Here is a 26,749-nt window from a genome sequence, read left to right on the forward strand (position 1 = left end):
ATTTATTACAGCTGAAATAATTAGTGAGGATCTTTTCTTGAGAAATGGAAGTTCAATGTAATATCCAAGTCATGCAAACTGTTGACATTTCTTTAGAGTTGAGTCAGTGTCCTGCTCTACATGTTTTCAAGGTGGTGGGATCATCTTCCATCCCTGCCTAAACTGGCATCTGCAAATTTGATTTGGTTGTGGATCTGAAATGGCATTTCTCCTGAATGGTTCTTCAGCAAGCAGTATCATGTTATCCCCTTATAAGAGCTGGCTCAGTGTCACCTCGTATCTCAGTGTGGTCTGAGCCCTTTACTGTCACTGTTAACAGTGGTCACCAAGATGGCCAATAGATGAAGCATCGGTGCACAACATTTGTTTGGTAAAATTGTTCAATGCAATTTCACTCTTATTGTAGTCAACCTGAAATACAAGTTAAAGATGCAATTCATATAATGATTGTTCCTTATTAAAATATGTATGTTAGTACCATTTTGCATCTTAACAATACAATTTTAAAAATTGGACATTTTCTTTTTGCCTGTGGCTGACCATTAAGTTTCTGTTGTGGTCCTCCAAGGGGAAAGTTTAGGCATGTGTTACTGGTTCCATTCAGGATTCAGTGAAATATTTTTTTTTTTATTTGAGTGCACAGATTAATAAAGCATGAGTCCTCAAGTAGGATTGAATTGGGTCACCAGGAGTATATATGGCTTACTATGCACTTAAGTGTTATTATCCTAAATATGTTGTTGAATATTTACAATAGTCTGCATTCATTTGAGCCACTACTGTACATTGGAGTTTACTGTAAGTAATTAAACATGTTGTTGTTTGGCCTATTTCTTAACATTATAGCCAAGATATTGGTTGAGTGAAGATAAATAGAAGCGTATGTACAAACGTTCAAAACATAATTCTAGACTTGTTTAATGTGCATCGTTTATCATAATTCCTCAAGGGTTGGAAACTATTTTCCATCTTAACTTTCTAGTTTTTCCATGACCTCAACAATCCAACAAGGGTGATCAACCTGTGAACCTACATTCTGAAATAAATAGATACAATCATACACTCAGATACATATACACAAAATACACACAAACTGCTTTTAGAGAGGCTTCAAAGAAAGTGTGGAGCTGGTATGTTTAATGGTTCAGTCCGTAGCCTACATGCTGCTTGGCAGGCAACAGGATCGCTTGCCTTCAGCCTATAAGCCAGCTATAATGTGAGCTAGTAAAAAAAGAGAGGAAAAAAAATCCCTTTTATCGATTCTGCCTCCAACATAGCAACTGGTCGCTGATTGGCTGACGCCCGGCACGTTCTCGGCTTTCCATTGGCTCATCGGGTAGCGTGAAAACGGTGTATCGGACGGAGACAGAGGGGAGGAGAGACGCGATTGGCTGAGGCCAAAACTGAAAGCGAAAACCTCCTTTTCTGAGAGCCTGCGAGACAGTTGATGGTGTGTGTATTTTAGGCGTGACTCCAAAGGTAATTCGTCCTGCTGCCCCCCCAGCCAGGACTTATTTAAATTGAGAACTATAAAGCAAAATGACTATGAATTTAAACGAGCGAGTTATGCGACGGAGGTGTACTGACAAGGAAAGAGAAAGGGAGGAAAGTAGAGACGTATTGTGTATTTAGTATGAGCGAGAAAAAAACGTGGGGGCTGGGCTTTTACATAGATTAAACTAAGATTCATGGAGCTAAGGAAAATAGGACTGGGAAGGCAGTGTAAACTAAATTGCTGTGAAAGCAAATAGCTTTGGGATATAGCCAGGTGGGAGTGTGTTTCAGGTCAAAGGAAATGTAGCAAAGGCCTAACTTAACCTTTCCAGCCTTCATTTTTTTTATACCATCCTGTACATGAGTTAGAAAAATGCACTCTTTCCTGTCCCTCCTCTTTTCCTGTCTGTCTACCCCACACACTTTCTCTTCCCACTCTCTCCCTGTCTCTGGGACACTCACGCAGCCTGACTGACTCAGCGCTGGTACAGTCTGTCTTATCTATCTTCCCTGCATCTGGTCCATCCTAGCAGATGCATGCCTGTGCACCAGCTCTATGTGCTGACACAGGTAAGACGGAGTAATCCGTGGCCTGGAACTGACGGTCTACCCCAGTAGATCCCTGCCCTCTGTACCTCATTAATCCCTACCTAACACAGACCTTATGTGATGGTTGAAAGAGGCCACCTGTTGCTCTGGTCACGGAGGGCCGATGGTGGTGTCACCCATGGTCGTCATCATCATCATAATCAGTGGCTATATCCTAAGTTTTACACACATCTTTCTTTGTAGATGGGGCTAAAGCTAGTACAAACATATTTGTGTAGTCATAGATAATAGTGGTGTAGTCTGTGTGGTTCGATTACATTATTACAGGGCATTTAGCAGACACTCTTATCCAGAGCGACTTACATTGAACTAAGTACAGGGACAGTCTCCCTGGAGCAACTCAGGGTTAAGTACCTTGCTCAGTGGTACAATGGTGGCAGCCTGGTATTGAACTCCTGACCTTCTAGTGTTTTGTTTGGAAGGCGTACCACTAGGCCATCACCACCCTCCAGAGACAGAATGAAATTACCACCAAATTCAGGGTAAATGTTGACTGAGGCAGGCACAAATTCCAGGTCACCTGCCACCATGACAGTTAGAGTTGTGTGAAAAAATCGATACACTTGAGTATCGCAATATTATGTTTTGTGATACTGTATTTATTCTCAAAAACACTGTATTGATTTTGAATTAATATATTACAATCAAAGATTCAGATTGCACAAAAAGTAGTGTTGATGCTGGATGTTACAGTGACTGTGATAAATGCAGATGCTACTGTTCTGATTGCATAAACATTTTTTACTCAGATTTTATGCATATGGTGGTGTGTTCTTCATACTATGACAGATTTCCTAATTAGATTAAGGAAAACGCATTATATTGCCTTGCTTACAGTATCGCAATATATTTAAGCAATATATTTAAGCAATAGCTCACGACAGGCCGTGGTATATGGTCATTATATCACAGTTAAGAGGCGTGGTTCGGCCCGACGCGAAGCGGATGCTTTTTTCTCTGGAGATAGGCACTGATCAATCCTCCATAGTAAAGCTTTGTAAGTTTGTTTCTTAACGGACGTAATTTAACAGCTGTAACGGTTGTAGCTTTTTCTCAAACGTGGAGGGATACTGACTTGCTGTGAAAAGTAACTACAATTCTACCCGTGATATACGCTCATTATACCACGGCTAAGAACCAATCAGATTGCTTGATTTGACATGTCCGTTTTGTAATGAATAGTAACCCCTGTATCATGAGACGTATCGTATACCAAGATTCTGGCCAAAACACAGCCCTAATGGCAGATTATATTAAGAAAAATTATTTTAAAAAAGCAATTCCTGAATTAGAAATAGGCAGGGATTGAAGATACATGATATATTCCATATTTCTACTGTGGTACCACTGACTCTGAGTGCTTACAATTCTAAAGCCTTCTAAAGTGACCTGCCACTGTGGCAGGTGAGGACATTACACACCCTGTCTAGAGACAAAACTCAAACTGGCTGGTACTAAATGTTTACAGTTGAGCTGCATTCCTTTCACGGGAGCTTCAGAAAAGTTGTGTTTAACAATACAGCACGTTCTTAGTGAAGTAGGTTTGATGGATTGTTTTCTAGTGACTCAACATTGGCCCGGCTGAGTAGGGAAAGGGCCTGCACATATCCTGCTATTGTCTTATTGCTTCCTTTCTCTTCCATCTGTCTACAGTGCGTCCTCCAGTGCCCTCACTGCCTCCCATCTCTGCTGACCCAATGATAAGCTTGTCGCACGACAATGGCTCCACTAGAGACAGACGGTGAATTTCAAACAAGTTATCTCACTTAAAGTTTTTCTACTCTATTTCATCATTTTTTTACCCATGTCGTAAAAATTGTAACTTAAATGTTTAAAATGTGACATATCAGCAATAGTGTGAAAAAAAGCAACGGATTACGTAAATTGACAAAACCCTCATCAGTTTATTGTCTTTCAGCAAGAAAAAGGTCAGGATCTCACATTGCTCAGCTTTACCCGAGGAGTTTCCTCAATCCCCCAGTGGAGTTATATTTTTATAAGAGGCTTAATCATCCTCCTTCCATAAACCAACCTCAGAAATACATTTTACAGTTTCTCTGTACAGAGTATCTATTGTCCTCAAACTTGAAAAATGTGCCAAGTTCAACATGGATTCCTTTCCTCTTAAGCTATGTAGGCTGCATGTCATGAAAAACATTCATAGCTCGAGCAATGCCACAGTTCAAGTAATGGAGGCAGGATACTTCCGGACCTCTGGCAGTTCACACAAACATCGGAGGCCACATCATACCGACACCACCAAAGAGAGTGCATTTTTGTGGCAAATGTCAACCTCTCATAACAGCATTACCTTCACCACCATCATCATCGTCATACATTGCAACAATAGAAACACTGTTGGATTGCACTTTCTTCAAGCTTTCATCTTGTGGCATGTTTATAGAAAAAATATATATAGAATACAAAAAGCTTATACTTCTTTGAGTAACAGAATATAACATACAGTACTTCAGATTATGTTTTGATCAGCACATCAGCAGGTGTACATAAATTGCCCTCCACTTGCCCAAATGCAATTACTGGACATAACAGGGACGTAGTTTTGCTCACTATTAAGTGCTTTGGTCAATGGTTATAACATTGAGTATGCTCTTACAATGGTATTCTACAGGATGTTAATGCTACATATGTATCCACTGTATATGAAAGAAAGGGGCAAATTGTCAAGATGCACCACGACTTTTCACATATTCACACGTGGCATTTACCCAAAAATGGTTTGGTCCACCAAACCAGTTTGACGGAAACAGCCTGTTTACAGCACCATTATCCCCCTCACAAATGCACTAAGTAGTAGTAACGTATTTCTCATCCCCGAAGACGCAATGGGACATTTTGCGCACAGAAATCTTTTTTTCTACAATCACAGAAATTATATTTTGTAGAGAAATTATTGTCGCACAAAGAATTTTGCGCTCTATACACTTGCTAGTGTTTCTTATTATCCACATAAGTTTGACTAATGTCCCCTCTCAATGCTCTGTGTGATTGGACACTAGTTCAGTGTTTCTCTTACTCTCGACCTCTCTGCTCAGGTTTTTCCGTGCACTCAACTTGCCACAACGGCAGCCAATCAGAAAACTGGAGTAGGAAATTCCTGATTGGCTGTTGTGTCTCCAGTCTGATTGTTACTGTTATCGGTTACTAGGGGAGTAGGGAAGAATGTGAAGCAGCTCCGCAGCTCCGCAGCCCCACACAAGTAGTTTATACAGTTTTGGGTGGATGCCTAGTTTTATGAACTTTTATTAGTTGTCTATACTTTATTAGCTTGCAGCTGAGCTATCTTGGTTAGGTTGCGGGCTAAAGCCTGCCGTATGTGCAGTAGCTAACACATCTAGCTGGCTTGCTTGCTGATTGCCAGTTACACGGCTAAGGCATTGCAAGTCTGGAGCCCTGAATTGACTCCAATTCTTACATTGACTAATCACTATAAACAACCTGATGGCATTCTTATAAAATGAGATGCACTACCCTCTGCCCAACTAAACTGTGTTCGATTTTTTTTTTTAATGCACACATTTACGCAATGTGCACAAGAGGTTATCATTGTGTGTTTATGTGGATATTAGCATTGTTTTTTCTCAATCAAATTAGACATTTCTTTGCATTATAGATAATTTCTCTACTAAATGTAATTTATGTGCTTCAACAAAATATTTTGTTGTGTTCAAAATGTGCCATCATGCGCTCAGAAATGAGGCACAAATATAACTCCATAGTAACCAAATATATTTCTAAACTATTGGTCAGATTTTCAGAACTGAATATATTTTTAACTAGAGAAATGGACATCTCTAGCAACATCAACTCTGGTTGTAAAAGTTGAAGTCAAACAAAGGTGCACCTGATTTTTCTGGTTGTCAACTTCCAAAAATGTGTCCATTAAACAAACGGCAATAAATGAAGTACAAAAATAATAATTAAAAAGCTTAAACAGTCTCTTTGAAAAAAAAAAAGTTCAAGCTGACATTCAAGTTCCAGTCCCACTTCAATCTGTGAAATCCCATTCACAAAAACTGATGGAATCACTGTAGTGCAAAACTTTACACAATGCACCTCGATGCAGTCATTCTCGCAGAATACAGTAAACATGTCCTTTTGTCTCTTTCCATTGGATTACATTTCTGGAGCGGCAGGTGGAAGTCCCGCAGTGTGTTTTGGAGTCTGTAAGAGTTTGTGTTCCTCTGCGTGTTGGGAAGGCGTGGCTGCAGCTTTGGCGTGTACTGGATGTGTCAGCCGAACATCCAGGGCGTCATTGTGTTGCGCTAAAGAGTGCAGGCGATAGTGCAGGACAAGGTCTTTCAGTGAGCAGTGGGCGTCGTAGGGCTCAGCAAAGCCGTATCCGTGCGGTGTGCTGTAGACCATACAATGCTTCACTTCTTCATTCACCCTGTAATAAATGAAGAAATAAAGTCACATCAATGAGGGTCACACAATTACACCATGCGTAGTATTCATCTCAAAATCTCCAGTTACTTCATTCCAAAAGGTTATACTCACACGACAGAGCAGGCGTAGCATCCCTGTTTGCTGCTCTCACGGATCAGGAATGTTCCAGGAGCTTTACCTTGAAGCATCTCCTCGGCCTGCGTCCGGCTCATTTCACCAACAAACCAATTTGTCTCATCCTGATGCGGCAAATTCTTCTCGTCTCCCTTCAACACATACGTGCTGGAAAGAAAAAAGCAGTTGTATTGTAACACTTCTGTTACAATTCTCTCTCATGTATAAGTTGCATGCTTGATCATTGTCTCCCGAAAATGTGTTGAAACTTACTCATCGAGGCTGTCGCTCAGAAGCCCCAGCCAGTCATTTATGCGTTTCTGCCTTACGCCTTTGTGATTAAGCCAGCTGCAAGGAGAGGAGTAAAGAAAGGTTTTGTTTTAATTCAGAATAGTTATAGGCCTGCTTCACAGAGCAGCTACAGAAGTGTTTTCCCACAGATACCACAAACAATATTCTGACAATGTACTTACTTGAGGTACAGGTCTCTGATGTTGCGTAGCTCTATGATGTCGGGCCGCAAGGTGTTCATCTTCCTGTCCGTCTCTCTGTAGTCCTCCACCTGAGTTCTCAAGTCTTCCTCCAGATGGATTTTGCTGTCATAGATCTCCCCAAGACGACACTTCAGCTTCTCATAATTTATCAGAAAGCTAACGGGGAAGTAAAGGTCACAGGTCTGAATGCAGTTCAGTAAACATGGCTCTACACGCAACTAATGTAAAACACATTTAGGGACACTTTTTGGACCATGATGAAATGAAGTATTGAGCTGCTTAAATTAATTGCCATCTATTTTGATAATCTATTAAGTGGTATTAAGTAATTTTAGATAAATGAAGTCTAAATGATATTAATCTGGCTCCTTCATTGAGAACATTTTTACTTTCTTTACTCCTCCATGTCAGTAAACTGAATATCTTTGAGTTGTGGACAAAACAAGTCCTCTTGGGCTTTGGTAAACACTAATTTAACCATTTTCTGACATTTTATAGACCAAACAACTAATCGATTAGTGTGGAAATAAACAACAGATTAGTACCTCTCCAGATCTTTGTCGGCTCCCTCGGTCTGATTGTTCATCTCAAACTCCTCTCCGTAACGCTCCTGTTCGCGACACTGCTCCTCGAAGATCAGCATCGTCTCATTAAAGGCCTCAATTGCCGTCCGCTTCATCTGGATCTCCTGCATCACAAAGAATATATCCACTAAGGAAAACTCTCATTTATATAAAAGCATTGAGTTACTGGTCTTGGCACAGACATTCGAGTCTGTCAGTTCATTTTATACGTTTGTTTTTACCTGTGAGGTCTTTGTGAAAGTTTCATAAAGGCGATCAAACTCCTTGGACTTCTCTTGATACTGACAGTGAACCTCCTTTAGCTTTCTTCCAGCAACATCGACATTGTCCTCTTTCACCTGAAGTGAAAAAAAAAAAGACACTTAAATATGTCCACTTTCTAATCCTCAGTATTTAACTATAAACTCTGACATCACTAATCAAACATTTCTGCAGTGTCAGACTGTTGCCTGACATTTTTATCCAAACACTTAAAGCAATGATGCTCACGAACCTGCTGGAAGCGGGACACAGGGTTGGTGAGCATTAGGTCCAGTGTGGCGTTGTACTCCACCAACGGATGGTGCTGATAGTGCCAAATGAGCTCCACTACTGAAGTGAACGTGAGGGGGTCTGAGAAGCCGTACTTCCCATCACGGTGGTAGATCTTGATCAGCTTGTTGTGCCCGTCTTTCCTGAGAAAGATAAACAACAAAAAAACATGTTAAGTAAGTAAAAATGTAAACCCCGTTGAGTATATTTGTGGAAGTGTTATCATGATTAGATCATCTTTTTCTTCTGCTTACCGTAACGTCAGCGTAAAGTCTCCTTGCAGTTTTGTGGATGCGTCACGCACCAGAAAGGAGCCATCAGGTGTGTCACGGAGCTTCTCGTTCACCTCATCCCTGAGGGAAAATCAGTTAACAGTTAACAAATGTAACGTACCAATACGTTAAACATTAACACATATATCAGAGATGGCATGTTTAAAGTGAAGATACCTTACCTGGTTACATCTCCCCAATACCACTCAGCGTCCTGTAGCGTATAAGTAGGTGGCGAAAGGCAGTTGTTGTTCATGGTGGAGGACACTGGCTTTGTTGACCTGGGAGGGAGAGCTACAAGCAACAGAGAAAGACAGATAAGGAAATGAGATGCAAAGGATCGGGATAACAGTTTCTTAGAAAGAGATCTATCTGAAGTTCTGTAAACCTGTTGTGCATGTGTAAATGTGTGTTTAGGAAATGCAGTGTTCTGAATGTAAGCCCACACACACACACACACACACACACACACACACACACACACACACACACACACACACACACACACACACACTGTAACACCCCTTGCTTGATGGAGCCTGTCAAGATCTGAGGACAAGCCCAGGCATGTTTCCATGAGATATCACTCTCCAAATCATTACCAAGTGTGGTCAGCGCAAAAAAAATGAAATGTGGCAGTTAGTCCTCATTTCAGAGCACTAAAAGTCAACAAATGTGGAACACGTTTTCTTTTATTATTCCAGAAACTCTTATTTAAGCATTGAGTTGCCTGCAACTCTTGCAAAGTAGATCAAAGTCTAACTTCTGGAGTTTGCAGCAGCCTGGCACTGTCCTGAGGTGCATGAAAGGCATTAAATAAACCATCAATTATACTTTGAGCTTCTTGGACCACCCCTCCCATTTTATAATGATTGCACGCTTACAGACCCTCTCAAGTTTTCCGTCAACCTTAAAGGAATAAAAATCTGTGAGTCTGGCTGAAAGACTAAGCGTTTTCCTAAAAATGAAAAAGGAGGGCAAACCGCATCAAGAGGAGGTGAAGGGCGATATATTTCACTGCAGGACAAAAGTGCCTTTCATGAAGCAGTTAGGGAGAATACAAGAGCACCCTCAGAGAGGAGAAGATGTGGGTTTCTCCCACCATCCGCTCTCCTATTTTTTCTGACCTTAAAATAAACAAAAGGCAGGTGCAGCAGCACAGTGGCAGGCACGAAACGCAAAGCTTCGGCTCCTGAACTCAGCAAAATTAAATCTGCACACCTTCCCCCTTTCTGTATACTGCCAAGAAACTCTACTGGCTTCCAAAACACACACACACACACACACACACACACACACACACACACACACACACACACACACACGCGCGCGCGCGCATACCAGTACAGACAAGAGCCACGTAATTTAAGTGTGGAATAATAATAAAAAGAAATCGACCTGTAGCCTGGTTTCTGCACTGTGTCCGATCCAGAAAACTCATCAGATGTAACAGGGATTGTCACTGAAACATGCCGACAGCACAGAGCTTTTAGGAACAATGCATTGCATCTATATTGTTCTGAGTAGTATTCACTTTAGAGTTCATACTCTATTGTATTTGATCAACTGTAGTTATTCATACTAATCCTTATAATACGGGGGCTAACAATATAGTGCAATTTTAATGAGCTAAAGTCAGATTTCAAGAAGACATAACAGCAACGCAGTACAAGTGTTATTCACTGTTGTAATAACGCGACAAATGACAAATAAAAAATGAAGTGTTCGTGAGTTGCCGGAGTTAAGTCATGAGACGAGCTGTCTAGTCTGCTTGCCTCTAGCCTACTTTGAGAGCTCGCACACAAATTAACCACGGCTGGCTGCAGAGGAGAACAAAGCGGTCGTTTCATGCGGCGCTCATTAACGCACCCTCAACTACATTCCCTTTAAAATGCACTCTTTACACTTCCATACGCCTTTAGCAAATCGCTTTGGTCCTCGAGAAATGCACAACCGCCATGCATTTGTGTCCAAGTTTGTCATAAGCGCTGGGACAAAAGAAAAGCCACTGCGCCTGGTCCACAGAAAGGTATTACGTAATTGGCAAGTGAATTGCGCTATGCATGCCTGGGCAATGCCACTGGGGGAGCTCAGCTCTCAGGACCTGGCCATTATAACGTTTTTACTAACACCTGCACAGCATTCGTCAGATGTCAGCTTTATTAGACATTACACAAGATGACTGCAGCAAAAGGAGAAAGTAGACAACGAATAAAGCGTTTTTCTGACCCCCCGCAGATCAGACAATGGCTGCCTTTAAAGCTAACTTACCTGGTGCTTGATCCATTTCGATGTAGAATAAACCTTCAAGAGGATAAACCATTCCTGTTTCAAAAGAGTAGTCCAGGTTGCTATTGTTGTCTTTGCGCGTAATTTAAAAAAGAATGCACATTTCTTTTGCCGCAAATCTAGACTACTTCAATGCAGTCGCAAACGCCACGTCCTACATAGATGTGGACAAAAAGAAATCTCTTTCGATTCCGAGTCCATAAAACATCCCAAAGTCCAGCTGTGTATTCTGAACATATCCTGTCTAATGGGGTTATTTCAGACACACCGATTGTCAGTCCTTCTTGCGTTGCTGCGGAGCTCTACTTTACTTCATCTCGGAAGTGGAGCGACTTTAAAGGGATGTTCGTAACATCATCTTGGGGCGGTCCAGCCTGCTGCTACAGGAGGGGATTTCTTTTTTATTGCGGGATTCTTTTTCACGTAAAACACACCCAGTCAAGGTTATATTTCAAAGAGAAACAAGAACAACAGGGTATTAGTATAATCTACAAAAGAGCATTTTATTAGGTGAATTGCATTCACAGATACATAGTGTAGGCCACATCAGTAAGCCCCTAAATTATAATGGTACATTCCAGAACGTTTCATTCAGTTCTACTCAAACTGCACTGTAACAGCTGAAGAATTCCTTGCAGGGCATGAATGGAAAAGAAAAACCTAGTCTATTAGCTTGAGTCATTTAATGAAAACATAATCTAATTTATACCTTATATGTATTATTATTATATGTACTTAAAACGACTTGGAATTAAAGCATTATCTGCCACTTTAGTGTTGCCCTCATTTACTGGCGAGTGAATAGGATTGCAATAGAATGACATCATACAATAGGTTTTAGGATAATTGAAGTGTCTTCAGCTGTTTGGCATCCAGAGAGCACCATGCTTCAACCCCCTTTGTCTGCGAGGTGACAGAGTAGCCTGCCTATTTAGCAACTGGTTATTATATTCTTGTTGAGCTTGTCAAACACGTTCCGCAGCAAAAATGGAAGGTAATTATTGCTGCTCTGACATCGTCCTGTTGAAGACACGATAGGTGTTAACCCCTGTGCACATTCGGGACTTTAAAATCAGTGTAAGGGTGGAATAACTTATTATTTTATGATGAGACATTCTGCATTTTTTTTATCTTCATATGTTTAAAAAAGTATCAGGATTATTATCTCCTTATGTGTTCGTGTGGGATGAATACATGCATTGTTTGTCATGACACAGGATGACACTGTGTCATAAATTTAAACAACCAAGGCCTCTAACACCAGCTGACATTAGTGGCTGCAGGGAGAGTGAAACAAGGCCGGCATGGTCAGAGGTCTGTCTCTGTTGGTGTCCAGCCGTTTATGGCCGGTCCCCTTTTGACCCTAGGACAGAGATTCAGGGAGGTAATTGCCTCCAGCATTCCTTTTTCCCATCAGTAAGACGATTCTTTCTTGTGTCCAGTCAGTGCCCATGACACGTCCTAAACTAACTGCCATGATGGAGCATGTTATGGCAAGAGAGCAGGCACACATGTTGCACTCACAGGTATTTCAGACAAATACAGAGGTTTTCTTTTTTTTTAAGTGCATCATTTCCACGTTGTATGCCAATGCTGTTTAACTTGCCAAATGATAATTGTGGGATGTCAGAGCTCTACAGCAATAGTTTCCAGGTTGCCATTGGCAACCATTTTGAGAAAATGGCAACCAATTCTTGGCCTTTGGTTGCAATCAGTGGCAACAACCTTTTTAACACATAAAAAGTAGGGACAGCTAACACAAAACATGCACAACAAAATAAATACATTTTTTTTATTGTTTTGCATTTGTTGTGTTGGATGTGTGAGGGGAGTCAGCTGTTTAAGAAGAATCAACAAAGATTGGAGGTCATAGAGATGATGGACACGCTGGTGTTGGTGTCACCTGATGGAGCCACAATACACAACTTCAATGACTTCAAAGGGAGAGAACGGATACACAAGCAAACTCGTGACTTGGCTTCCTTTTTGAGGGATCTGTGAAGAACATGAGCACAGCTGCACTGCTATTATTTTGTATACTAGGAATTGACAGAGGAAACATTAACCAAAAACACTTAGGATTCAAGATCTGTAAAATAGCAGATAAATCACAACCTACAAAACATTTTGCTGGGTTGAGTATGAGTGTTTGCTTGTGTGCTCTCCGTGTGTTTCCTCCTTTAAGAAGCCCTGAGGCCTGTCACTGCTTTTCACTTGGCTGCTGTCGTCGTCCCCCCCCCCCCCCTGCTCTGGTGTCAGAAGTGCACAGACTTTCCACCTTTAATTTCTGGGTCTGACCTCTGTGACACACTTCACTACCAACATCTCCTATTATGCCTTTCCATCGATTACGTTTTTTTATCAAATGAATTACATGATATACTGATTAATTAATAGAATAATCGCATATATCAATATTTGTTTGAAAAAAGCCCCCAAATAAAGATGTTTCAACTAAAATACATTACATTATCATGGCACATGAGTAAATCATTAAATACAAATATCTATATATATTGCAAACAACATCAACTCTCCTGTAATGGGAGGAACATATTAATATTCATACTGTTATCGTCATGTCTCGCTGGCAAAAGAAGACCTGAAATACATTTTCAAAATGTACACATTCACTCGGCAAAATAACAAAACTACTTCAACTTAGGTTACAAATGATATATGCAATAATTATTTTAATTTAAAATCTTGGCCTGTCATATTGTAGGAAATGTTAAATATTTCATTTAAAAGTCATTATCTGCTGATACCGTTGAAGTTTCCGATATCCTTGTGCATCCTTACGCTGAAATATTTAAGGTGTGCTGTGTGTTTGTATGTGCGCCCTATTGGTGTTGTGTACGTGTAGTGACCAGGGTGAGGGAGGGCTGACTTGCAGGCTAAACCTTTAGGCTTTGCACCCCAGATCCAGGCAGTCCTGATGGGATCAGTGAAGGCTAATCGTAAGATTAACGGGATAGGCTGATAGTGCAAGCCTGCCAGCTGCCTGCTAGCTGATGTGACTCATCTTGATATCCACTACTGCAATATGCCACTGGACTGTGGGAGTGCTGGGAAACGCTGCATGAGTTTTAAATTAATAGACAGATGTTCTTCTGTGCTAAATGTAGATAACAGTTTAACTGTAATTCTGTTAGATTTACATTTTTGACACTGATCTGACAAGCAACTTAAAGGGACTATTATGGGCAGCAAATATTGAGGAGAGTAGGTGCTAGAGACGTTGTAGTTTGATAATTTCTCTGATCAGGAAAGCCGTGTCGGTGTATAATTTAAGAGTCCAGGAGAATGGCAAACAGGATTGTTTTTTGTGTCCTTGAGGTTATTAGGTCAGTGGTTCAGTGTGTTGTACGTGAACTCTGTGGTGAAATTATGGAGAGAGCTTTAATCCCCATATTTAAGAGTGTTAATGTGTACATGATAGGCCTCCCGCTGTCAGCGAGCCAGCCACGCTAAGTAACAACAACCATTTGTAGAATCAGTGGAATAATCTCCTGGTATTTTAGATTTATGCTTGTTTAGACTTTGTTCACTAACTGTGTCAAGGAATATTATTAATCAACTGTTTTCATATTTCCTGTGCAGTGCATCGTAGGACGCATTTTATCAGGATTTGTTTTGTTTGTTGTCGTAAAAAGAAAAAGACTCAAAGACACAACACGGAGAAACCATGTCAGGAATTAGTTCAGTTCACCAATGTCGGTATCTGTGTCATGGTCTCGCATTGTAGCCCTGGGTGAATTGCACATCTCTCAAATCTTCTGTACTGTAGTGTGCTGCTATTCACAGCCATTGAAGGGATGCATAATGGTCTTGGCAGGGCATTCGACATTCACCATGGAGAGACTGTGGGGTTTCCCTGATCGGCGGCCAGAACCAGCACACAAAGCACGCAGTGGTCCTGCCAGAGGCAACTCAACTGTGGGCAGAGTGTAGGGCGGCTATGGTCTGGCCCCCAGGACCCTGCCATTGTGGAAATGTAAGTGGGGACAGTGTCTGAACGGCTTGAGTTGGAACAGAAAACTTTGGACGACCAAAACTATGAGCTTCAAATAGCTGGGCCCTGGGAAACATAGCTTGTTCTTTTAAGGAGGTCAAAGAAAAGCCAAAAAGAGGAAAAAAATTGAAAACCAATGTTTGGTGGATGTCAAATTGGAGACTACTGTTACTATAGACATCAGCAAAACTGACATACCATTTTTCCAAACGCTCGAGCGTCTGTCTGCCTCTCTGTCTGTCCAGTCCAGTCCCCTCTGTCTCTCTATCCTCTGCAGCTGGTGGTCATACCCACCACTCATCATCTGTCACTCCATTTGGCCCGAGCCTAATCTCACTAACAGAGGTGACAACTGAGGTACTCGTGGCATGCCACCACATAACGTTTACCAGCCGTGTGTCTGAGTTATGCCTCGGACGATGATCCTGTGGTATCAGCGGCCTCTGTCTATTCAAAGAGGACTTCCCCACCTCTCTGTTTGAGTAGCACGCCAGACAAAGGTCTGACTATGAAGAGTGCACGTGAAATATATCCATTAGGTTTGAATCAAAGTAGTTTATGGAATTATTTTCATAGTTGAATAATCTGTTTGACTAATCGTTTTGTTTTAAAGCAACATAATGTAGGATTCAGCAGTTTTCCAATCTCAGAATGCAGAACACTTATACGCAGCTGTCGTAAATATGGACAGCTGTAACATTACACAGGCATTTGTTATGATGTCATTACTTATGATCAAAAACTAGCTATTTGACAACTTTGCTAACACAGCACGCAACAGCACAAAATAGCAAGCCAGCAAATTTGACTTACTAGAGGCTTCTAGTCTGTTGCCTGTCTCCGGTTCTGGCACGTCTTTCTGCTTGATATAATATAAATTATTCAAATGTATCCTTCCAGGACTAATCATTACTACATTCTGAAATGACCCATTTGTTCTAAAAACAAAAACGGTATGATATCTGACTCAGGCAGCCCACCTGCAAATTGTCAGCAGCAGAAGTTCTGCGATGCATCTTCAACTGTGACTCAACGATGAGTCTTCACAAAGAGGACATCATGTGTGTCAGTGAGCAAAGGATTCATGGCTGCAAGCTCAGTGAAGTTAAGCTAGTAACCTAACCCTCTCTCTCACACACACACACACACACACACACACACACACACACACACACACTTACATATGCACGCACACAATCCCAGGCTTTCATGCAAAGCAAAATTGAGAAGCCGTGGACTCTTTCAAGCTCCTCGGCAGTTGCACCCTTTATAGAAAACGACACTACTCTCCACGGCTACGCAGCCATCACATCAGCACTATAACTCTATTAGGCACAGCTCCAGGACACACTAAGCAACCCATAGCCCACAATGGCATCATTGTCAGTGGGGATTGCAGCCATTGTCGTCCATGCTACAGGATTTATTCCCCTCCTCCCATATTGTGACCTTCACCTCTGACCCTGTCTGCCATCTCACATGCTCTGGGATTGAGAGCTTGTGAGGCTTTATAACTTCCATATCTTAAATGCTCCTTCACAATGACCCAAGACTGCTAAGTGGCTTCTCTCCACAACACAAGCGTTGGGATGATTCAGGTTAGCAGTAGAGAGAGAGAGAGAGTGGATGGGGGGGATCGCTGTACGGAGTTGTGGTTGGACTGATTGACCCTTAGAAAAAGGTCAGTTGGAAGGCATGAGAGGAGAGGAGCAGCCTAAATGGCTCTTTTCTCTTCTTTTTCTCCCCCTGGCCAGAGCAGAGACTCTGTATGGTTATTTATGAGCGTGTGGGAGAGCAAGAGGGGCTGCAGTGAAACCCACCAGCCCTCTTTGTTGCGAGGGCTGGGCTGGGCTGGGCTGAGGTGCCTGTCATTGGTTCGGTTCTGTCATATATACATGCACATGCACGCGCACGCAAGTGCTCACACACCATTAAGAACCTCTCCCAGAGCTGCAAGGACAGAGGAGAGGACTCTGTTGCGAGGCAGATTTGGAAAATGAGGTGTGCTTCACACAATAACTGTCAGCAGTTTGATAGATGCCTCTCAGGCTAAATCTAAACCCCATGAAACTTCCAGAAACTGGAGGCCATCGACATGATTCTGAACTAAAGCTGGCAGATATGTTGGTATAATGTCGGTATTCTCACGAGTCAAGACTTCATCCGGGATTTTGGTGTTTTTGCTGTGTTATTAGCGCAGATTAGTGTTGCTGTACTAATTAAGAGCCTCTGCTGACACCCACATTAGTGATGATTCTTGTTAAAGAGTTTATATTAAATATTATATAAAAGTTTAATCAAACTACAGCAAAGCTACTCTATGGAGAAATCTAGTTTGGTTTACTAGAAAAAGTAGTTCAAACTACTTTGTTAAAAAAATGTCAAATTGACAATGTAAATATCAAATACAAAAACCAAAATGTAAAAAAAGTCACATTGAGCAAAGAAATGCTCAAAAAATGAATATATTTCAAAAGGTGCTGTTTTGTTCAGAAAACATACATATCCCAAGAAAAAATATACCACGCTTAAAGAATATTGAACTTATATTTAAAGGAAAAGGAGCGGCCTGGTTAAGAGGCGTTCAATTACAGTCGAAAGCAATAGTCAAGAAAATGAGAAAGAAAGTTCTTAGATGGCCCAAAATTGTTTGTAGTTTCAGTAGTTAACTACACAAAATGGCATAAAAATTAATTTCACTAATCAATATGCAATAATTAATGTAGTTGAACTACCAGCAAGCTACTGCAACATGTAGTTGAACTCCTCGTTTAATTACATGTAGTGCACTACTCCCCAACACTGTTGCTGATATAGAAAGTCAAAATATGACTGTTCTTGACAGTATTGTCCGGCTCTATTCATGCACAAGCCTGGTCCAACTACCACTTACAGTAAATACTTGATGCCTGAGATTGTCATGAGTCACATATTCCTCATGAGTTTGATATTCTAGAGAATAAATTAACTGTGCCTTCCCAGAATTGCATAAAGTTACTGTTCACACCAGTGCGGCGCTCTGCCAGTGTAACACACACCACTTTTCTTTTTTTTCCCTTGACAAAGTTAAATTAAGCTTGAATTTCACGCTGAAGTCAAATGGTCATGATGTCATGGTTTGAGGACAGAATGACTCGGTTTGTCTGTTGACTGAGAAGGCCTATTCTTGCATGTTTGGGTGGGAGCGTAGCATATAATTGCAGAGCGGGATAGCATGAGGGGATGGGGGAGGGAGAGAGTTAGCACGCAACATGAGTTTTGGCCCACAGTTGCTGGTGTGGGTGCCAAACTTGTCCAGAGGGCTGCTGTGTATATCTGTGCGCGAGGCAAGTTTCTGCTCTGCCTGCAGGCGTGCACCGTTGCAAGGCACATCTTTCATTTGCACACACTGAATAGCTTAGGGGAGCGCAAGGCAGTTTGGACTGGGGACGGATCTGGCTTTTTGGACTTCTTAGGGGATGTTGGGTGGTTGCCTGGCTGTGTGTGAGTGTGTGTGCACGCACGTAGGAGAGTCCCGGATCTTTTCTGGACGTGCAAGATTCTTCTGAGTGTCCCTTTTCAGTGAGAGCCATTGCATTGTTTAGTTGTCAAGTTAGTTGTTAGGGAGCAACCAAACCGCTGTACACGTGTTGCAGCCATTTGAGGATTACACTGATCCAAATATCTGACAGTAAAAGAAGAGAATGGAAAGCTTTGTCGGCCTTTTCATATCCTCTCAGTGGGAGGTAGAAAGGCAAGACCTCCAGACCTGGGTTGCAGTGGTGGGTGTTAATGGGGGGGGGGGGGGGGGGGAGCTCTCAACTGCCAACCAGATGGACAACCAAGCCCTGTGTATTTAGGGAGATCATATGGGATAACCTTGAAAAGACAGATTGACATTTTGCTGACAAAACAAACCACCCCTGTCCCGCACGCAAGTAACCCCCTTCTAATTTCACCCACACACACGCACGCGTGCACTCTCATGTACGGGCGCACAAATACTTTGAGTGGTATTTGCTTACATTGGTCTTAAGGAAGTTATTTCAGCATGTGTTAAGCACTCTTTCAGGAGCCATAACAATAAGAGGAAAGGACAAAAGAATCTAGGATTACACAACTCCTGCACAAACAATGGCAGTGTCGTGACCTGTGTAAATGAGACAACCTTGAGCCATGAGGGGAGCAAGTGAACTCCTTTTCTGCATCATGCATTGGGATTTACCTCGGTGCTTAAAGCCACAGGTTAGGACGTATGTCGCAGAAAGTTAAGGACGTCATCACCTGTTTACCTTAACTTCGTGGCCTCGTTTTCTGCGGTAATAGTATTAGACTACTTTGGAACAGATCAAGTAATATATATCAGCAGCAAACTAAAGGAAGTCTTTAAGTGTTTTTCACTTTATAAATCTATTATGTTGAATATATATCACCGTGTAGATGAATCGAGTCATATCAGGGTTCAAAGCGTGATCCTTTTTTTCTCCTTCAGTCTAGTCAAAATAGTTAATTCAGTTTAGGAATATGTATCACAAGAACAAAACATTCTCTGACATGAAAGAACAGAATAAATATGATGGGAATTATCAAGAGTCACTCTGCTCTGTCCCTAAAATCTTATCTGCACCAATCTGAATACATGATTTATGACCCATAAACTCCCTCCCACACACAAACCACAAATGTACATTATTGATAAAGCTTGTACCAATGCTTTGTGTTCCAAAATACTGATTACATTTGTTGTCATAACATTTAACGTAAATTACTGTCATCTTTCCACTCAACTTGCCTTTTCACCCCACAGTCAATCTCAGTACGAGTGACGACTGCTGTAAAACTGCTAACTGTACAGGCTGAAATTGTCATGGTGACACAAGAAAAGGATGCCAGAGGCCGCTTTGTTTGTTTCTGCAGAATAAAAGTCAAATTGAAATTAGCTTTATTGCTTCGTCTTCCAAAACAGGTCGTACTAGTTGTACAAAGTCATTCAAATAAGTCTGAATACAAGAAGAAAAAGACAAATGGTTTATACATTTCTACACTATATCACTATACAACACCGTATAACATAATGAAAGAACAACCAACCATCCCAGACACATCATTCAAAAATAAATAAAGAATAATAGACATCATAAGATCAAATGAAGTTTAACTATTGGATGTTATTGTGAGAGAACCAAAGAAGAAATCAGAGAGAGGTATCTCTTTTATTACAGTCTGGCACGATTTAATGAAGAAAGTAATTAGAGAAAGTCACTTAAGTAAGTCCAACTTTCTCACCCTTTCTTACAGCCTGCTTTGTGTTTTTATGTCCCACCACAATGGTCTGTGGTACATATGTGGGACACCATAATGTTGTGGTGACATCTTTGTGTGTGTCTGTGTAGACTCAGTGACGTGAGCGCAACATGTTTCCCCTATAGGGGGGAAGGTTTGAAAAGATATTGCACATGGTTATTAAAGGGGTACTCCAGTGATAACGTTGGGGGAGTCACAAGAGACAGATTTGACAAATACTTTTTTTCCACCAAAAATAGGCGATAGACTCCGTTTGTAGTGGAGTATGCCTTTCTGCTTCACGCCGTCACGCCGGCCGGCATCAGAAAGCAGTCTTAGTGAAGCGTGAAAATGTTACTTTTTATACCTGTTACTGCTTCAGTCTCTTTTTCAAACTCTCGAACCAGAGCAGGGGATTGTTGGAACAGTGGAAAGACTAACAAAGACGGTTTTGAGGAGTTTTATTTAGTTTCTGTCGAGTTTGAATGAAGTGTGTTTTATGATGATCATTTTATATTTATTTTAGCGCATGTCGTAGCATCGCTCCCTCTTTCCATCACTATCCATCAATACCGACACTACTTTTCCAACTGTGTTACTGCAGGGTGTTACTGCAGGCTGTTACTGCAGGGTGTTACTGCAGACTGTTACTGCAGACTGTTACTGCAGACTGTTACTGCAGGGTGTTACTGCAGAGTGTTACTGCAGACTGTTACTGCAGACTGTTACTGCAGGGTGTTACTGCAGGGTGTTACTGCAGACTGTTACTGCAGGGTGTTACTGCAGACTGTTACTGCAGGGTGTTACTGCAGACTGTTACTGCAGGGTGTTACTGCAGGGTGTTACTGCAGAGTGTTACTGCAGACTGTTACTGCAGACTGTTACTGCAGGGTGTTACTGCAGACTGTTACTGCAGGGTGTTACTGCAGGGTGTTACTGCAGGGTGTTACTGCAGGGTGTTACTGCAGACTGTTACTGCAGGGTGTTACTGCAGACTGTTACTGCAGGGTGTTACTGCAGGGTGTTACTGCAGAGTGTTACTGCAGACTGTTACTGCAGACTGTTACTGCAGGGTGTTACTGCAGGGTGTTACTGCAGACTGTTACTGCAGGGTGTTACTGCAGGGTGTTACTGCAGACTGTTACTGCAGACTGTTACTGCAGGGTGTTACTGCAGACTGTTACTGCAGACTGTTACTGCAGACTGTTACTGCAGGGTGTTACTGCAGGGTGTTACTGCAGACTGTTACTGCAAACTGTTACTGCAGACTGTTACTGCAAACTGTTACTGCAGGGTGTTAGTGTTTTTTTAGACGAGTAAACTGAACTTCTTGTGTAAAATTGGTGGAATGGTCCTTTAACTAAAACATTTTATGAATGTGTGTATTAGATCAAATGTGCCTTGGTCTTGTTGCACCACTCTTCCTGTGAAGCCCACTGGAGTCAAGACAAAGATGAGCTTAGTGAATGGATTCAATCCTATTTAGGCATTTAACAAGAATAGAGCGTACTGTCTGAAGGTCAAAGGCCTCTTAAGCTTCTGTGACCACCTATGACAATTATGCCTGTCAGAGAGGGTTAGCTTTAACAACACAGGAAAGGTCAACAGGTAAGCAGGCCACCTATAACCTTTACCTGGGCTTTAGTTGCAGAGACTCGCTAATGTAATAGGATGTCCTGGGAGACAGAGACACAAATGGATAAACAAACAGACAATGCACAGAGGCAAGTACACAGTTGTGACAAAGGAATCCTCAACATTACATCGACAGAAAGATAGTTTATGTTGCATGTCTAACCCTGCTCAGTTTGATTACACTCATCATGTTCAAATTTATGTTACCCACAGAGATTCTTGCTTGTGCTATTTTTGTAAAAGGCTGTTGCTTGGGGTTGTCTCCGACGATCCAGCTCTCTCCAGCTCTGTGTTGCACTCTCTCCACCACACACACACACACACACACACACACACACACACACACACACACACACACACACACACACACACACACACACACACACACACACACACACACACCTCTCCCTTTCTCTGTCTTTCCCTCCCTACCGCTCTAGCCACATTGCCACACTCACTTTTCCATGGCCTCTCATTCCCGAGTGCTCTGCGAACTAAGTAAATGAACGACACAATCCGGAAATAGTGTTCCAGCCGGAGATGGTGGGAAGGAAAATCCCTTGACTGGTGCTGGCAGGAGGGTGGGAGAGAGAGGGAAATGGTACTGCAGCCATTCACACTTCAGACAAAGCATGTTCCTTTCGCAAGACTTTCTCTTAAACTCCAAGTCTGCACTCCTTATGTAATTATACAGTTAAACTAAACTGTTCAGTAAGGAAAAAATGCATTTCTGCATGTTTTTCCGCTCATGTGCGCTAACATAATAGCGTTACACGACACCATGTTGGTAACTTCACAACATGGTAGTAGAGGTTAACTTATCTTTAGCCCGAGAGGTCAAAGATCAACATTAAAAAGGGCAGATGTCTCTGAAGAGGCTGGTGTGGAGGAGTGGAGCCCAAGGCGCTGGGTCAATTTTGTCAGGATTGGCCTGGACTTTGGCAGAGGAGGTGGGGGGAGCGAGGTATAGACAGGAGGTGTCCCAACAGGTTAAAAGCAGGGTCAACTCTATAACCAGGGTGTTATCTGGATTCCTCTCCACAGCTGCCAATCACAATCATACCGCAGCGAGACCAACGACCCGTCGCTGGCAGCTTTACACAGGGATCGGATGGTGGTTCAGTCGCTGCAGTCTTACATGCTCAGGAAATGTTCCAGCTCTCTTGAAAACCCTCGTGCAACGGCCTCTTGGTCAGGGTGGTAAAATGGTCCTCTTGCATTTGTCGGAGGATGTGGTTAAATCTCAGCCGAGCAACAGTGTAACACTGGTCATGTTTAATCAGTATAATTAAGCTCCAGTATGATTTTAAAAAGGTAAATGTGCTTTTGTAGAATAAGCAAATAATGCCTTGTCATGGATCTTTATTTCTGTTTAACTTGGTACATATTAAATGGCCAACAAATGCATTTTATAAGGGGAGGGTAGCATGCGTGAGTACATCTCACTATAACAGTCAGTAACATGAGATGGGGAACCACACAACCGCTAAATCAGTAAAATGGGAGCCCAGAGTCACTGTAATTTTGGAGAGAGCTGGTTAACCACTCCTCATAATGGATGGTGTTTCTGTTTAGCCTAAGGCGTTGGAGCTGAGGTCATATGCAAACAAGGCCTCGGCTTCTACACAGTGCAAAATGTTCTGCTCCATGTGCTTGATCAGTTTTATGAAATCATAGAGACTTGAAATTTGCATAAATATCTTGCACAAATTAAAAAAGACCTCATGACCTAACTGTCTCTGAAATGAAAGTCTATGAAGAAATGTCATATTTCATCCATAAAAAGACAAAAATGTTTGCACCACATGTTTAATTGACTTTATGTAACTAATTAAAAACATATTTTTTTAATAATCCAAAACTGACCGAATTCCTTAAGGGTTCCTTGTTTGCCAGGATAAAATGCACCAAACTGAGAACATATTTTTGAAAAATATGTGTATGGCAAATTAACTTCCTGGTGAAAAGATATCCAAATTTGCCCACAGGTTCTGTCATAAACCTGTCATGTTACCACAAACTCTTTTTTGATTGGTAAGCTCTACACTAGCATTAGTGTGTCCTACTGTATCTAGCTCGTATATAACATCTGTCTTTTCTTTAATATTATGATTTTTATTAATAGTTCACCTGTTGCCCTTAACGCACTTAAATCCCCATCAGATTCCTGTTTGCAGCTACATGTTTCTTATTGCAAGCATAGAGACAAAGATAAGCATGTGCACACACACACCCTTAAACACACATTAGAGCTGAAACAATACTGTATACCTGAAATTACATTAAATCAATCGGCAACTATTTTGATAATGTAATTATTTCATTTAAGTCATTTATAAAGCAAACAATGCCAAACAGCTTCTGCGATGTGAGGATTTCCTGCTTTTCTCTGTTTCATATCATTTTAAATTGAACGTCTTTGTGTTTTGAACTGCAGGTCCGACGAAACAAGCAATATGAAGACGATGCTCTGGGCTCTGGGGAATTGTGATGGGCATTTTTAACTATTATAATGAAAGTAATCGTTAATTCAAACATCTGTATATGTCGTGGTCATGTCAGTTCTACTACACCCTTGTATCTATTGTTCCCATATTTTATTTTTTTGTGAATATCCCTTTAAAGGATTACATCATCCTCTTTGCTCCTTTTTCTCCCTCACAACATTTCTCAGTGTTGAGCCTTTTCTGCCCAGAGACAATTGGTTAATTCGCCGGTGTATAACACTGCCACCTCCTGATCCACAATACCATCGCTGTCTGCAAAGCCGACACACCTCTCAGTGGCATGTTTAATTTGTCATGATATTTGACTTCATCCATCACACCTCAGATCACAGTGCGAAGCAACAATCTGCATTACCGTACTGACTGTAGCTTTCACTATCACATGACGTTCAGTGCTTTGTCGTTAGTGGTAAGAACATGTACAACAGATGCAAGTGCTTTCTGTTCATTAATCCACTATGAGCTGACTTGGTACTTTTAGTGTGTTTTGTGCTGTGTGTGTTGATAGTGCTGTTGTGCCACCTAGTGACAAGATGTGGTGTTTCAGTAGTTCTTTGTGCTGACATCCAGGAGTCTGTGACTTTAAGAGACTGTCGGTCATAACACAAGTGCACAGCTTCCACGAACACTTAATGTCTCTTTGTTATCTGCCCCATAACAAACGGTGCTGGAGGGGAAGATTTTGTTTGGCAAAACAAAATCTCTCTTTTATGAGGATATTACATGAGCATTAAAATGTCCTTAGTAATGTTTAAGAGCAGAAAAAAACAAACACATATTGTAAGTAGGTCTGTCACGATAACTACTTTTGTTCATAATTGCGAGAAACAATGTTATTGTTATTGTAAATGTTTATGCCACTGATGTAATGATAATATAACAACATAATAATTCAAGTATACACATTCAAAGAGCGCTGGACTTTTAGGTCTTATGAATATTCAGACATTGGAATGTGGAAACCTTTTAAAAATATCCTGAATAAATAAAACATAAATAAAATAAAACCACAGAACAAAAACAAGGAATAAAATGTCTCTGGTTCTGTTAACAAAGGTTGCACTGAGACACATAATAAACATTTGTTACAGGGGTATAGAGAGTTGTCATTTCCTAACCGGCAATATATATAGTATACATTGCCAATCCAGTTTCTCCATGTTTAGGACCCTTTGTTCACAAAAAGTTCACAACATATTATCTATAAGTTATATATATATATATATATATATATATATATATATATATGGAAATACTCAAGTAAATGTACCTCAAAACATACAGTACTTGAGTAAATGTAGTTACTGCCCACCACTGATGATGATGATGATGATGATGATGATGATGATGATGATGATGACAAATGACTGTTCGAAAAACGGAGTTCATGAAACTCTCATGACTTCCTTCAGTAGGTGGCGGTATTGAGCCACGCAGAGTGAAGGGATTAGCAGCACATGGTAATCCTGTCACTGTGTCCTGAATGTGAGCCTCTGGGAAAGCCTCAAATCATGCATAGTTTTTATTACCGCACTGAATGTAATGTGAATATAACACAGCCCCCCCCCCCCCCCCTAATTTTATTCCACTACATGAGGTACATATTGTACTTTTTATTGCACTACATTGGACCGACAGCTTTAGTTACTTTAAAATTATTATTATTATTTTGCACAGAAAACATATAAAGAGTTCGACTATTAGAGCAACTTCTTTGTTAATCGTTCAAGTCATTTTTCATGCAAAAACATTTCATGATTCCAACTTCTCAAAAGTGAAAAGTTCCTTTGAGTGTTTTCTAATTATTTTAATGTATTTTTAAAAAATATGTATCGTTGGTTGAACAAAAGTCACATTGTGAAAGTGTCACTGAGGGCTTTGGGTAATTGTGAACAATCAACCAATTAATGGAGAAAATAATCAGCAGATTAATGCAGAATGAAAGTAAGCAGTTAGTTTCAGTCCGATACAAAATAGTTTGTTAATAATAATCTAAAGATATAATATACAGTATAACAGTCACAGGGGTAATCTTTCTGCATTAAGTCATTTTACTTTTATTTTTCTAAAACAGATTCCTGATTATACTTACATATATTTATTTAAGCAACATTTTCAATTCAGGACTTTTACTTGTACCATATTTTTACCGTGTGGTATTAGTACCTTGACTTAAGTAAAAGATCTGAACACTTCCTCCACCGCTGGGAATAATTGTGATGTTTTCACAGTTTGAATTCACCCCTGTGTATCTGGCGTGCAGCACCGAATAACAACAGTCACTTGTAAGTATCCCTCATCGTACAGCTCTCCGTCCATGTGTTTTGTTCTGTCCAGCTTTCCTTTGCTAATCCCAGTTTTTCGTCCCCTCTGACCCCTTGATGGCATCTTATGTAAGTAGCAGGTTAAGAAAAGCACACGGGAGCAGCCCGTGGTGTGTTGCGCCAGGTTAGGTAAGCTCATTATCAGTTACTCCAGGATGCCTGACAACAGCTACAAATAAACCGAGGTAGTGGGAAAAGCAAACCAATGA

At 41.1% G+C, this 26,749-nt stretch overlaps 2 protein-coding genes and 1 long non-coding RNA gene across 6 annotated transcripts in view; 2 read left to right on the forward strand and 1 right to left on the reverse strand.

Moving 5' to 3' along the window:
• Positions 1-1,430: 1,430 nt before the first annotated feature.
• Positions 1,431-25,071, forward strand: LOC115022646 (uncharacterized). 3 transcript variants are annotated; one of them, XR_003833936.1, is made up of 4 exons: positions 1,431-1,479; positions 1,961-2,064; positions 3,757-3,844; positions 24,147-25,071. It is a non-coding gene; the product is annotated as an uncharacterized LOC115022646 (long non-coding RNA). The 3 variants fall into 3 exon arrangements; XR_003833935.1 differs by lacking the exon at positions 24,147-25,071 and adding an exon at positions 22,754-23,764; XR_003833937.1 differs by lacking the exon at positions 24,147-25,071 and adding an exon at positions 14,636-14,754.
• LOC115022645 (phosphatidylinositol 3-kinase regulatory subunit gamma-like) lies at positions 3,979-11,101 on the reverse strand. 2 transcript variants are annotated; one of them, XM_029453698.1, is made up of 10 exons: positions 10,780-11,101; positions 8,691-8,802; positions 8,491-8,589; positions 8,199-8,379; positions 7,927-8,043; positions 7,667-7,809; positions 7,101-7,277; positions 6,901-6,975; positions 6,625-6,795; positions 3,979-6,514 (listed from the first exon to the last, which is right to left on the reverse strand). In XM_029453698.1, exons 1-10 carry the CDS (start codon positions 10,829-10,831, stop codon positions 6,241-6,243), a joined length of 1,401 nt encoding a protein of 466 aa, XP_029309558.1. In that variant the 5' UTR covers positions 10,832-11,101; the 3' UTR covers positions 3,979-6,240. The 2 variants fall into 2 exon arrangements, with proteins under 2 accessions (XP_029309558.1, XP_029309559.1); XM_029453699.1 differs by lacking the exon at positions 10,780-11,101 and adding an exon at positions 9,907-9,953.
• Positions 25,072-26,227: 1,156 nt separating the features above from the next.
• The window catches only part of sgip1b (SH3GL interacting endocytic adaptor 1b), a 26,186-nt gene continuing 25,664 nt past the window's right edge, over positions 26,228-26,749 (forward strand). Inside the window, exon 1 of the mRNA XM_029454034.1 lies at positions 26,228-26,501. The gene's annotated coding sequence lies outside the window, so the exon portion shown is untranslated. The remainder of the gene's footprint in view (positions 26,502-26,749) is intronic.

The sequence above is a fragment of the Cottoperca gobio genome, chromosome 17 (assembly GCF_900634415.1).
Source record: "Cottoperca gobio chromosome 17, fCotGob3.1, whole genome shotgun sequence".
NCBI lineage: Eukaryota > Metazoa > Chordata > Actinopteri > Perciformes > Bovichtidae > Cottoperca > Cottoperca gobio.

Coding starts and splice junctions, on each gene's coding strand:
- LOC115022645 (XM_029453698.1), bottom strand. CDS start 10,831: ATGGTTTATCCTCTTGAAGGTTTATTCTACATCGAAATGGATCAAGCA. Junction 8,044..8,198: donor CTGTGTCCCGCTTCCAGCAG/GTTCGTGAGCAT, acceptor TTTTCACTTCAG/GTGAAAGAGGACAATGTCGA. Junction 7,278..7,666: donor GCCGACAAAGATCTGGAGAG/GTACTAATCTGT, acceptor CTTCCCCGTTAG/CTTTCTGATAAATTATGAGA.